General features: G+C 43.4%; 1 protein-coding gene across 1 annotated transcript in view; it reads left to right on the top strand.

Moving 5' to 3' along the window:
* CALCOCO2 (calcium binding and coiled-coil domain 2) overlaps positions 1-5,181 on the top strand; it is a 99,582-nt gene extending 94,401 nt beyond the window's left edge. The window contains exon 19 of the mRNA XM_056548206.1: positions 2,574-5,181. Coding sequence (XP_056404181.1) covers positions 2,574-2,711 — 138 coding nt within the window. The 3' untranslated portion in view covers positions 2,712-5,181. The remainder of the gene's footprint in view (positions 1-2,573) is intronic.
* The last annotated feature ends 9,809 nt before the right edge of the window (positions 5,182-14,990 follow it).

Here is a 14,990-nt window from a genome sequence, read left to right as displayed (position 1 = left end):
TCCTTTCTGTCTGACCAAAGTTCTCTCTGCTGACACCTCTGTCCATGTCAGGAACTGTCCAGAGCAGGAGAGGTTTTCTATGGGGATTTGCTCCTACTCTGGACAGTTCCTAAAATGGACAGAGGTGTCAGCAGAGAGCACTGTGGTCAGACAGAAAGGAAATTCAAAAAGAAAAGAACTTCCTGTGGATCATACAACAGCTGATAAGTACTGGAAGGATTAAGATTTTTTTAATAGAAGTCATTTACAAATCTGTTTAACTTTCTGGCACCAGTTGATTTAAAAGAAAATGTTTTCCAGTGGAGTACCCCTTCAAGTTTTCAGTTTTTTTTGTTTTTTTTTTACAAGATGCCTGTCCATGGCAGGCATAGTACAGTGGTCTCCAACCTGTGGACCTCCAGATGTTGCAAAACTACAACTCCCAGCATGCCTAGACAGCCAACGGCTGTCCGGGCATGCTGGGAGTTGTAGTTTTGCAACATCTGGAGGTCTGCAGGTATGAGACCACTGGCATAGTGTATTCTGCACTGGTGGTAGACTGGGTGTAAAGATGAACAATAAAAGAACAAATATACTTAAAGGGGTTCTCCGGTGCTTAAACATCTTATCCCCTATCCAAAGGATAGGGGATAAGATGCCTGATCGCAGGAGTCCCGCCGCTGGGGACCCTCGGGATCATGCACGCGGCACCCCGTTTGTAATCAGTCCCCGGAGCGTGTTCGCTCCGGGACTGATTACCGCCGACCACAGGGCGGGCGGCGTGTGACGTCATGCCTGTCCCGGCGTATGACGTCACGCTCCGCCCCTCAATGCAAGCCTACGGGAGGGGGCGTGATAGCTATCACAAATCATTCCGCCTTCTGACCAAATTCTACATGACATCCTGATGCTATAAATGGTGACGTGGATATTCCAATATATATATATATATATATATATATATATATATATATCTCTAATGGAAAAAACTAAGAAAGCAGAGCTTCTCATTGGGTGGTAGGTCTCGCCTTTCGGTAAATCATAGGAGAGGCTGTAGAGATCACTGCTCAGCTTATGTTGTTGTGTGCAAGACAATTTGTATCGGCCAGAGAGGCACTTCAGGTAGGTACATATGGAAACTTGGAATAAAGGAAAAAAGAACAGTCTCATCTGGCACATACCACTGGAATCTCATTCAGCCAGATGCAATCGAATGACCAACATAGTTTATTTGCCAAACATAGACGGACAGTTTTAAAACATATGTCTCTTTCTCAGTGCAGAAAATGGCTATTTAGCCATGGCTAGAGATTATCTGCACCGAGGAAGAGACATATGTCTTGAAACTCGTCTGTGTTTGGAAAATAAACTTTCATGTTAGTCATTCGATTGCGTCTGGCTGAATAAGATTCCAGTGGTCTGCGCCAGATGAGACGTTTTCTTCTTCCCCCCAAGTTTCCATATGGATATCCAGATGGGATACATTACATAAATACTGTTTCAGTTACAAAATCACCAGTTCTCCTGATTTATTAAGCAATAGATGTATAATCTACCTTAAAGTGTAACTGTAGCTTTAAAAAACTTTTAAGAGGTCGAGGTCTGAGTGCTCAGACCCTAACCAATCGCCAGAAGTGTATTCAAAAGGAATAGGAAATATAAAGGAAGGACTTACACTTCTTCTCCCTTATGGATCCACTTCTGACTTTGGCTCAAAAACTGCAGTGGCAGTATTCAAAAAACTGCCAGAAAAAAAAACAAGTGGAAACTTAGCCTTAGAACGCTCTTTTTCCAGTTTGCTCTAGCGATCTGTTCTGGTCCAGGCACTCAGACCCTGACGGATCTAAATTTTTCACATGTCTCTACAATATGTCAAAGTTATTTCACTTCCTTATGGGATTGCTATCAATTGTTTCTCTTTGTAAGGCTGCATTCACACCACATTTTTGCAATACAGTTCCCGTATCAGATTTTTGATGAAAAACGGATTCCTCAAAACCGGGCTAAACTGTATCAAAACGTGTGTACAAATTTTAATCCGTATACGGTTAAAAAACGTATATGGTTTGAAAAATGATGTCGGGTTGCATCCGTTTTTTAAGAAAAAAACTTATATGTTTTTAACTTTTCACTCCATTATGAATAAAGTTTCACTTTTTTGAAAAAAACTGTGGAAAGTCAAAAAACGTATGGTGAAATCCGGATGGAACAGTACGCACATTCAATTCTCTACGGTTCCCATTGACTCCCATGTTAAAAATACCGTATATGGTTTCAATATGTTTTTTCACCCAGACCATAAAATGTGGTAGGCTACGGTTTTGGGTATGGAAAAAAAAAATTGACAAAACCAAGGGAGAGTCAATGCATACGGTTTTCAATACGGTTCCATATGGTTTTCAAATTGAAAACGTATACGGGAACTGTATTAGAAGAACGTGGTGCGAACGCAGCCTAAGATGTGTTGTATGTTGGTGACAGAAAATAAAGTGACTATTTAAAAATGAATAAATAAATATCACAGCTAAAGAATACAAAGTGCTGTAATGCCAGGTTTATGTAACATTTTATGTCTTCTCATCTTTCATTTACAGTATGGATCAAGCTCTACGAGCAGAGGACCTCCGAGTCCTTTATCTTGTCCTATATGTCAAGAGACATTTTTGCCTCATGAACGTCAGATATTGGAAGATCACGTGATGTGCCACTGTGAAGATGAAGCCCGGCCATAAGCCTTTTATCCGAAAGAGCTTTTTACGTCATGTTTGAGTGACTGCTATCCAGTCAGCTCTAGTCATAAAGGGAGTGCAGGGGGAAGTCCTGGCGGGAGGAGGGAGCAGAGTGAAACAGAACTGTGGTGTCCATACCCCCCCCTGACTGGATCGCAGTCACTTTCGTGTGCCATACAATATATACAATATATTCCCCATTGCAGTGTTTCCCAACCAGTGTGCCTCCAGCTGTTGCAAAACTACAACTCCTAGCATCTTAATTGGGAAACACTGCCCCCTAGTGCTTGCCTGTTTTATCGCTCTGCTCCATTAGAATAAAACCATGATCTGTGACTGCAGGCCCCAAATAGTCGCCCCACTGGACCTAGTTAACATGTTATTAAGGGGCAGTATACAGTAGGAATTAAAGGTTTACAGGGAAATATAGAGAATTCCGTACAACAAATGGTTAAATCTATATACAAATAAAACTTAAAGCGTAACCCCAGCAGCAAAATATCGGTTTTGAATCTCTCAGCAACTTCGAAATTAATTTTTTTTTCCAGATTTTTCTCCTCTAGCGGGCTGTGTTTGATTCATCATTTTGTCTTTTTTATTTTTTTTTATTTGTGACAGTAAAAAGGGGTAGAAAAGAAAAAAAAAAGATTCTGTTAGGGTAGGGTCACATGTGCCGTTTTCCCTGCGTATTTTCTGCAGCCGTTTTTTGCTACCCATTGACTTGAATGGGTAGAAAAATACGCAGCAAAATACAGCACGTGACCTTGGCCCAAAGCAGTATTTTCCAACCTGTGCGCCCCCTGTTGCAAAACTATAACTCCCAGCATGCCTGTCATGTCATGTCCTGTCATGATCCTGTACAGCAGTGTTTCCCAATCAGGGTTCATCCAGCTGTTGCTAAACTACAACTCCCAGCAAGCCCGGACAGCCTTTGGGTGTTTTGCAACAGCTGGAGGCGCACTGCGTTGGGAAACACTGTTTTAAAGTCTAAATGTTGAGTTGGTTGTAGATACAAATCAGCTATAAATATGTGGTGAATATATATTTTTGCATCACAAAGGGTTAATTTCTAACACAGTAAATATATATCTTAATAAACTGTATAATAATATTAGAATGTTGTCCTGATTTGTCCATAAAAAAGAATATTTTGTTACAGGGGTTTTCCAGGAATAGAAAAACAGAGCTTATTGTTTCCAAACACAGCACCCCCTCCCCTGTCCCCAGGTTGTGTGTGGTATTACAATTTGGCAATACCACACACAACCTAAGGATAGGAGTGGCACTGTTTTTGGTAAAAATCAGCTCTGCTTTTCTAATCCTCTTTATAATCTTTGAACCTCAGTGGCCTATGTGGTCTTTGGGGAGGAGGGTATTTATCATAAGGTTTAGAGCCCCTAAAGGGGTACTCCGGTGGAAAATGCTCCAGACAAAGTTGTATAGTTCTTTTCCCTCTTACCACAGTGCTCTCTGCTGACACCTCTGTCCATGTCAGGAACTGTCCAGAGCAAGAGCAAATCTCCATAGCAAACATTTCCTACTCTGAACAGTTCCTGACACAGACAGAGTTGGCAGCAGAGAGCACTGTGGTCAGACTGGAAAGAACTACACAACTTCCTCTGGAGCATACAGCAGCTAATAAGTACTGGAAGGATTAAAGAGGTACTCCACTGGCCAGCGTTCGGAGCATTTAGTTCCGAACGCTGTGCGTGCGCTGCGGGGGTCTGCCATGTCCCCTTGTGCCAACTAAATGTTCCGAACACTGGACAGTAGAGTACCCCTTTACGATTTTTAACCCCTTCCTGCAAATGGACGTATGTGTACGTCCACTGTGGCCTCCCACCGGGACCCACGACTAATGACGGACATTGCCGATCGGGCTGATTGACGCTTTAGATGCTACAATCAAAGTTGTCTAAAAGCGGTTAATTCCATTCCCGGCTAGCTCAGTGGGCTGATCGGGACTGCTGCGGCATCCCGATCAGCTGAAAGGTCGGGGGGAGGTCTCCTACCTTCCTCCCTGCCGTCCGTTCGGTGCTCCAGGCTTGCATTCAGCTTTGCCAGGCTGAAGCAATGGAGCACCGATAACACTGATCAATGCTCTCCTATGGAGAAGCATTGATCAGTGTATGCAATCCAAATATTAAATGTTAAAGTCCACTATGGGGACAAAAAAAAGTGTAAAAAAAATAAAAATAAATAAAATAAATATGCATTAACCCCTTCCCTAATAAAAGTTTAAATCACCCCCTTTCCCCATTTTTCAAATAAAAAAAAAAGTAAAAAAATAAATCGGCAGCTCTAAAAATCTACAAAATTATGTTTTTTTTTTCAATTTTGTTCCGGATGCTGGGGAGCGGAGTAACCCTTTAACTTTCTGGAACCAGTTAATTTTAAAGACTTTTCAGCTAAGGAGATATTTTAGAAAGTGGCTAGCTTAAACACTTTTGTCCTCTTTTCTTTGCAGTGATCTATGAAATGTGACTTTTAAAATAAATAAATAAATAAATATATAAAACCTGTCAAGTTTGCGGTACCTGAACCGGAACGTCCTGATTCCTTGGATCAGTATATATATATATAATAGACATGCACCTCTCCTTAGGCTGTATTCACACATTGCTGCAAAAAATTAAGATATTTTACCACAATTGTGCGAAATATGGTAAAAACACATTATTTCTACCACAATTCTGGAAAGCCAATGCAAAAACAAATAAAATGCAGTGAAAATGCTGTAAAAATTCGACATTTGAACACAGCCTAAAGACATCAAGTCTTCATAAAACACCTCAGTTGTGATCATAGGTCAATTCCCTTTGGTCTAGAAAATACATAAAAAAATTATGTAGTGTGAACTGAGTTCACCTGAGTTATCTCTAGCACTAGCAGCCTGATGAGATGACCAGATGAAGTGATAAAATGCCTCACCCTCAGCCAGAGGATTAAAGGGGTACTCCAGTGGAATTTTTTTTTTAAATCAACTGGTGCCAGAAAGTTAAATAGATTTGTAAATTACTTCTATTAAAAAATCTTAATCCTTCCAGTACTTATCAGCTGCTGTATGCTCCACAGGAAGTTATTTTCTTTTTTAATTTCCTTTCAGTCTGACAACAGTGCTCTCTGCTAACACCTCTGTCCATGTTAGGAACTGTCCGGAGCAGGATAGGTTTGCTATGGGGATTTTCTCCTGCTCTGAACAGTTCCTGACATGGACAGAGGTGTCAGCAGAGAGCACTGTGGTCAGACAGAAAGGAAATAAAAAAAAAAAAGAACTTCCTGTGGCGTATACAGCAGCTGATAAGTACTGGAAGGATTAAGATTTTTAATAGAAGTAATTTACAAATCTGTTTAACTTTCTGGCACCAGTTGATAAAAAAAAAATTGTTTTCCACCAAAGTACCCCTTTAATGGGAAATGTAGGCTGCAATGAAGAACCCATATCATTGTGCATTTGTAAACCAAAATGGAGACTATCCCATGCCTGCCACATCTGCAAAAAGAGGTAAGCACAAGGCATACACAAGAAGCTCTACATTATTCTCTAATAATAGCTTATGCTGCACTATATAAGTAAAAAATGCTTCTCTGGGATTAACTTTGACTGATCATATCATGATCCTTTACATCAGTGTTTCCCAATCAGGGTTCCTCCAGCTGTTGCTAAACTACAACACCCAGCATGCCCGGAAAGCCTTCGGGTGTCTGGGCATGCTGGGAGTTGTAGTTTTGCAATGCTGGAGGCATTCATGGCTGGGAAACACTGCTTTACAGACATGCTATCTGGCTAGAAAAGGGTCATGTGATGCAACATGTGACTCGAATGTGACCGGGAACCTCTGGAAAGGCAGTAGGTATAACTTTAGGGGTGTAGAGTACGCTATAACTCACTTAAAAACTTTTGCCCAGACTTAAACTTTTAAGGGAAGACAATTCAATGGTCCTTTCACCAATAGTGAAACATAGTGTGACCCAGTTAACAGGTCTGCAAAAGGCATCCCCTGTGTGTGTGCGACCCCTGCTGGTTGTTTTTTGAGAAACACAGATTCAGGGATGATTCCTTTGAACTTATGGTACTGTGAATTAACCCCATGATGACCTGCGGCATAATAGTACAGGGCAGAGGGGAGTCTGAAGAGGGCCTGCGCCATACTGTTACCAGGTTCTGATTGTGTGGGCACTGCCCCTGCAGGATTTGGAGAATGACTGCAGTTACAATACAAAGCAATGGTTCTGCACCAATGAACAAGTTCAGAGAGACCTCTGATCCCTGTTTAATAATACTTTGTATGATTAATAATTTAATGCAAGACAATATTCATGTAGTTACTGTTAAAAGAGTAGTCAGTACTTCAACACTGCCTTATTGACATTTCATTTTTAATTCTTCCAAAATGTCACGATGGGCAGGGAATTGTGCAGCCCTGAGCTCCCCCAGACCACTACCTTTTGGGGTGCCACCTTATTAATAGGAAAGCCCCAACAACAGTGCTGGACCCTACTTTACTACAGTGCAAGGCGTAATGAAGTCCAATACATAAAAATAAAAAAATAAATTGTGCAGAAGTCAGGGAAGCAGGTCGGGAAACAGAAGGATAGTCGAGTCACTTAGCCAAGGGTCAGAATACACAGGACAGGTAGAGCAATGAGCAATTTAGGAGCTAGTGCAGGAAGAACTCAAACACAGGCAAGAAGTAACAGACTGGCTAAGTATATATATATTCCACCTGAAAAGGAAGGACATGGACGCTGAGGCCAGATATAATTGGCCCATCGCCCAAGACCCCTGATTGGCCTGAGCGTCGTCACAGGAATGCAGGATGCATCAGCCAAACTCAGGAGAAGTTAACCCTTTCATATAGGTACATACATGAAATGTCACATATGGAAAAACATACATGTGTTCTGGATCTACAGGCTGGGGTTTTTGAGAAAAGCTCATGGAGACCCGAAATGCGTAATATTTTTACTATGTGTTCCAATATGTACATGTCCTAGTGTTACAGAAGAATTTTTTATGGAATGTCAATAAAAAGATTTGTGAGGTTACATTAACCCTTCAAGGACCAGACCAATTTTCACTGTAGGACCAGAGCGTTTTTTGAACATCTGACCACTTTCACTTTAAGCATTAATAACTCTGGGATGCTTTTACCTTTCATTCTGATTCTGAGATTGTTTTTTTCGTGACATATTCTACTTTATGTTAGTGGAAAAATGTTGTCGATACTTGTATCATTTCTTGGTGATAAATTCAAAAATTTGATGAAAAATTTGAAAATTTAGCATTTTTCTAACTTTGAAGCTCTCTGCTTGTAAGTAAAATAGACATTCCAAATAAATGATATGTTGATTCACAAATACAATATGTCTACTTTATGTTTGCATTATAAAGTTGACATGTTTTTTACTTTTGGAAGACATCAGAGGGCTTCAAATTTCAGCAGCAATATTTTAATTTTTCACAACATTTTCAAAATAGGAATTTTTCATGGACCAGTTCAGGTTTGAAGTGGATTTGAAGGGCCTTCCTATTAGAAATACCCCATAAATTACCCCATTATAAAAACTGCACCCCTCAAAGTATTCAAAATGACATTCAGTAAGTGTGTTAACCCTTTAGGTGTTTCACAGGAATCGTAGCAAAGTGAAGGAGAAAATTCAAAAGCTTCATTTTTTTACACCGAGCTTTTGAATTTTTTCAAGGGGTGTAAGGAGAAAAATCCTCTCAAAATTTGTAACCCAATTTCTCTTGAGTAAGGAAATACCTCATACGTGTATGTCAAGTGTTCAGCGGGCGCAGTAGAGGGCTCAGAAGGGAAGGAGCGACAATGGGATTTTGGAGAGTGCGTTTTTTCTGAAATGCTTTTTGGGGGGCAGGTCACATTTAGGAAGCCCCTAGGGTGCCAGAAAAGCAGAAAACCCCACATGGCATACCATTTTGGAAACTATACCCCTCAAGGCACGTAACAAGGGGTCCAGTGAACCTTAACACCCCACAGGTGTTTGACGACTTTTCGTTAAAGTTGGATATGTAAATGAAAAAAATTAATTTTTCACTAAAGTGCAGTTTTTCCCCCAAATTTACCATTTTTATAAAGGGTAATGGGAGAAAATAGCCCCCAAAACTTGTAACCCCATCTCTTCTGAGTATGGAAATACCCCATGTGTGGACGTAAAATGCTCTGCGGGCAAACTACAATGCTCAAAAGAGAAGGAGTCACATTTGGCTTTTGGAAAGCAAATTTTGCTGAAATAGTTTTTGGGGGGCATGTCGCATTAAGGAAGCCCCTAAGGTGCCGGAACAGCAAAAAAAAAAAAAAACACATGGCATACTATTTTGGAAACTACACCCCTCAAGTAACGTAACAAGGGGTACAGTGAGCCTTAAAACCTCACAGGTATTTCACGACTTTTTGTTAAAGTTGGGTGTGTAAATAAAATTTTAAAAAAGTGGTAATAGGAGAAAATTACCCCCAAAATTTGTAACCCCATTTCTTCTGAGTATGGAAATACCCCATGTGTGGACGTTAATTGCTCTGTGGGCACACTACAATGCTCAGAAGAGGAAGAGCGCCATTGAGCTTTTGGAAAGAGAATTTGTTTTGAATGGAAGTCAGGGGCCATGTGCGTTTACAAAGCCCCCGTGGTGCCGCAAGTAAAGTGCCGCAAGTCCTTCCCCCCAGTCTGAACTGTGTCCAAGTGAAAAATCGCATGCAGTTGCGAAAAAGTGTGCGCCACGAAAGTGTACGGGACTGTGTTACTAAAGTGCGTTTTTATTGTGGCACAAATAAAGTTGTGGGGAAGGTGAAGGAAAGACTGTTAATTGTTATTGCTAAGTGTGTCAAGTCCGTACCTGAAGGTAAGTGGTACTTAATGCACCATGGCGTACATTTACGATCTGCCATGACCGCGAGCACCAGACCGTCAGCAGCCAGGGACCCGCCGGTAAAGGCTTGCATCCGCGATTGCGCGGATGTCCGTCATTAACACCTCAGATTCGGTGATCAATACAGATCACAGCATCTGCGGCAGTGCGGTACTTTAAATGGATGATTGGATTGCCCGCAGTGCTGCCGCGGGGATCCGATCATCCATAATGGCGGATGGAGGTCCCCTCACCTGTCTCCGTAAGTCTCCAGGGGTCTTCTGCTCTGGTCTGAGATTGAGCAGACCAGAGCAGAAGATCACCGATAACACTGATCAGTGCTATGCCCTATGCATAGCACTGAACAGTATTAGCAATCAAATGATTTATTGATATATGAACTATTGAAGTGTAAAAAAAAAAGTTAAAAAATATAAAAATTTGAAAAATCCCTTCCTCCAATTAAAACGCAAATCATCCATTTTTCCCATTTTACCCCCAAAAAAGCGTAAAAGAAAAAACACATTAGGTATCGCCACGTGCGTAAAAGTCTGAACTATCAAAATATATTGTTAATTATCCCGTATGGTGAATGGCGTAAACGTAAAAAAATAAAAAAAAAGTCCAAAATTGCTGCATTTTTGTCACATTTTATTCCCAAAAAATTTAATAAAAAATTAATAAAAAGTAAAACCTAAGCAAAAGTGGTACTGATAAAAACTACAGATCACGGCACAAAAAAATGAGCCCTCATACTGCCCTGTATATGGAAAAATGAGAAAGTTATAGGTGGTCAATTTCAAACATAATAATTTTGTTAAAATAGTTTGAGATTTTTTTTTATGTGGTAAAATTATAGAAAAGAATATAACATGGGTATCATTTTAATTGTATTAACCCACAGAATAGAAAAACATGTCATTTTTACCATAAAATGTACACGGTGAAAACAAAACCTTCCAAAATTTGCTTAATTGCGGTTTTCTTTTCAATTTTTGCACATAAATAATATTTTTTGGGTTGCGCCGTAAATTTTATGGTAAAATAAGTGATGTAATTACGAAGTACAATTGGTGACGCAAAAAACAAGCCCTCATATGGGTCTGTAAATATAAAAGAGTTAGGATTTTTAGAAGGCGAGAAGGAAAAAACGAAAATTCAAAAATAAAATTGGCCCTGTCCTTAAGGCCAAAATGGGCTTGGTCCTTAAGGCGTTAAACAGAGTCCGGTGTTCTCCGCACGCGGGAGTGGTCGCAAATCCGCCCAGTAAGTCCCCAGCAGTGACGCCTCTTCAGTGTGTGAGCCAGAATGAAGAATCCACCCTGTGTTCCACGGGGGAAGAATTTACCAATCGGACCAAACAGGAAGTTCCTTGGGCGCTGCCATAGCGAAGGTTCCGGCGGCTGCATCCGGCTGTACAGAATACCGGCACGTACCCACTACAGAGCAAACTTTGCATAAACCGACATTTTGCATCAACAAGTCTCCAGCACCGGTGGCAGCTAACATTAACCCCTCGGTGCCCCACAAAGTCTGCGGGTACCCGTTACAGTCTATTGCCAAGTATCTTAAAGAAACAGCACACTCAAATCTTCTTAAAGTGACAGCGCACTCAAATCTTCTTAAAACAACAGCGCACTCAAGGAGATTGCCAAAATGTCAGCACCCAGCTCTCCAGATTGAATCAGCGAAAGTGCCCCTCCATCACCAGCAGAGGGAACATCTGCTACACCAGCGGTAGGGGTCCTGCCGGTCCCACTTGCAGTCAGTCCCTGTCAACCACGTGGGTGCCTCCACAACAGCACCAGTATTTCTGGGGAATCCTGTCCTTCCCATCTACAAAGGAGATCCCTTCACCTTGAGGGATTTCAAGGAGAATACTCAGAGCTTGTTTGTCTTTTACTCTCTCCCACCTAATCAACAGGTGCCGCTGCTCACAGGACAACTACAAGGACCAGCACTTAAGGAAGTCCCCACCTGGCCTGCCTCCAAGAAGGCGACGGTGGAGCAGATCTTCGAGGGGTTATACCAGGTATTTGAGTCACATTCTCCATCAAAGGTACGCCTCCGATTGTATGAAAGACGGCAGAAGAGAGGTGAGACTCTGAGAGCTTATGCAGTAGCTTTACAAAATGCCCTAGAGACTGTTCAAAAGCTAGATGGTATCACTCCCGATCAGGGTAACAAGGTATTGCTGGACAGGTTTATTGATGGGGCTCATTATAAATGGGACAAAGCTCAGTTGAGGATGTTAGCCATACAAAATCCCAATTTGTCTTTCGCTGCCTTTAAGAGACTGGCTATTCAGGTTATAGAGCCCGGGACTGAGTCTGAAGAGAGCCCCTATGCCAGAACCTCAGAGCGTCAAACAGGACCTTGAACAATTGTCTCAATTGGCTGTGAAGGAACTTGCCAGTCAGGCCGCTCAGGCCAACCGTGAGTCACCCCTATCTAAGAGACCTATATCTGCTCCTGCCCCTCGTTAAGTTAACCCCCGCCATAACCCGCATAATAGGCCCCTAGGGACTCAAAGGCCCTTTTGTACGTATTGCAACAAATCTGGACATTGGAAGGTACAATGTTGGGATTTAAACAGATTTCCCCTGAGGTCGCGGACCGGCCCTCATGGAAGTAGATATCAGGTCCGGATTCAGAACAATCTAAGTCATGACTCTCACTATATGTCACCCCCTGCCCCTATGTAAAATGTCATTGTAGAAGGTATCCCATTGGAGGCGCTAATAGATAAGGGGTCACAAGTGTCCACTATATCTAAAGACATGTTTTACAAGTACTGGAATGCTAATTTGTTGTGTGAACCTGACAATGTTGATTTCAAGGTAGTGGCAGGTAACGGGAGGAGAATACCAAGACATGGATATTGGAGCCCACCATTCAATTGGGAAAACATGCTTAAGGGACAGGGAGTGATTGTAACTGATGTGTCTGATAGGGGGTCTGCAGAACTCATATTGGGGATGAATATCATGAAACATTGCTTTACTGACATAGTAGATTCTTTGCATGCCTCTCTCCCCTACATGTCCCCCTCAGGCCAGCGGGCTGCGCAGCACCACTTAAAGATTCCCCAAGCAGAGCAGAAGTTTGCCAATCGACAGGGAGAAGTTTGCAAAGTACGGATTCAAGACATCAGGTCGTGACCTTACAATCTAACACAGAGACAGTCCTGTGGTACCGAGCACATCCTGGAGTGAGAAACAAGGACTTTCAAGCCCTGCTAGAGCCTATACAGTTGGAAGATCATCCACTCGTTCGAGCAGCAAGGAGTCTAGTCACAGTTATCAATGGGAAAGTTCCAGTCCGACTAGTCAATCTGTCAAGTGTGGCTACCATCTTACCAAAGTACACTCCAGTAGCCCAGTTGTATCTTCTAGAGTTAAGTGACATTTTCTCCGTACGCAAAGTGGCTCGACAACAAGCGGCTCAAGTGACTCCAGGTTCTGTGGAAAGTCCCCCCGAATGGTGGTGGGCGCAACTTCAAGTGGGAGACAAGACATCCCCGAAGGATCAAGACAATGGGTTTATCAATGTCGCTAGGAGGTACCAAGAAGCCTTCAGTAAACATCCGACAGACTTCGTGGACGTACATCCACAATCCAGCATCGGATTTTGACAGGTGACAGCCCACCTATCAAAGAGAGGCACTGACTGGCCGCGCCAGGCATGTACCAAACTGTCAAGATGTTAGTCGACATATACAGAAGGACGCAGATGTCATCCAGGAACGTCAGAGTCCCAGGGCGACGCCCCTTGTCCTGGTCAAAAAGTGTCAACTATAGTAAACTGAATGATATCACCCATGTGGATGCTTATCCTTGTTACGCCAAGCGCACCGGGTCCCCGCTCCTCCCCGGAGCGCTCACAGCGTTCTCCTGTTCGCAGCGCCACGGTCAGACCCGCTGACCGGGTGCGCTGCGATAATGTCCCCAGCCGGGATGCGATTCGCGATGCGGGATGCGATTCGCGATGCGGGATGCGCCCGCTCGCGGTGCGCATCCCGACCCGCTTACCAGACTTGCTCCCCGTCTGTGTTGCCCCGGCATGCGCGGCCCCACTCCCTAGGGCGCGCGCGCCAGGTCTTTGCGATTTAAAGGGCCGGTGCGCCATTGATTGGCGCATGGGTTTTAATTAGTGTCTTCACCTGTGCACTTTCCTATATTACCTCACTTCCCCTGCACTTCCTTGCCGGATCTTGTTGCCATTGTGCCAGTGAAAGCGTTCCTTGTGTGTCCCTAGCCTGTGTTCCAGACCTCCTTGCCGTTGCCCCTGACTACGATCCTTGCTGCCTGCCCTGACCTTCTGCTACGTCCGACCCTGCTCTTGTCTAATCCCTTGTACCGCGTATATCTCAGCAGTCAGAGAGGTTGAGCCGTTGCCGGTGGATACGACCTGGTTGCTACCGCCGCTGCAAGTCCATCCCGCTTTGCGGCGGGCTCTGGTGAAAACCAGTAGCAACTTAGAACCGGTCCACCGACACGGTCCACGCCAATCCCTCTCTGACACAGAGGATCCACCTCCAGCCTGCCGAATCCTGACAATCATCTTCCAAGAAAAGAGAAATCACTCACAGCCCTTGGGTCGGCAGCATACTTCTCCACCTTGGACTTAACCAATGGGTATTGGCAAGTGCCTATGGCTTTGGAAGACCGAGAAAAGACAGCCTTCGTGACCCCCATAGGATTGTTTGAGTTCAAGAGTATGCAGTTCGGGCTGTGCAATGCTCCTGCTACTTTCCAGCGGCTGATGGAGCGATGCTTGGGCCATTTAAACTTCCAGAGTGTCCTGCTATACCTCGATGATGTCATCGTATACTCTAAGTCCTACCAGGAGGACCTTGATCATCTGTCAGACGTCTTCCAAGTGTTGATCAAACATGGATTGAAGATCAAGCTGTCCAAGTGCCATCTGCTTAAACCTCAGGTATACTACCTAAATCACTAATCCCGACAAGGTAGAAATTGTTAACTGGCCTACCCCACGCACAGTGAAAGATGTCCAGAGCTTCCTGGGATTTGCTGGCTACTACCGCCACTTCATTCCTCACTTTGCCCAGATTGCAGAAGCCCTCACAGCCCTCTTGCGGGGTACAGCGAAGGAGAACTACAGTGGGAAGATACCTGTGTACTGGACCAGGGAGCACGAGGCAGCCTTCCAAGCCCTGAAACACCTGTTGATGGAACCACCCATCCTGGCGTATCCAGACTACGCTCTGCCATTCCAGCTGTACACCGATGCCAGTTTCAAAGGTTTGGGGGTGGTCCTATCCCAAGTCCAGGGAGGACAAGAGCGAGTGATAGCCTATGCCAGTCGTAATCTGAGCGCAGCAGAGAAGAACGATGCCAATTACAGCTCCTTCAAGCTGGAAATCCTTGCCCTCGTATGGGCTGTGACTG

This window comes from Hyla sarda, chromosome 12 (genome assembly GCF_029499605.1).
Source record: "Hyla sarda isolate aHylSar1 chromosome 12, aHylSar1.hap1, whole genome shotgun sequence".
Classification (NCBI taxonomy): Eukaryota; Metazoa; Chordata; class Amphibia; order Anura; family Hylidae; genus Hyla; species Hyla sarda.
The sequence above is the reverse complement of the archived record's forward strand: the minus strand, read 5'-3'. Positions and strand labels throughout refer to the sequence as shown.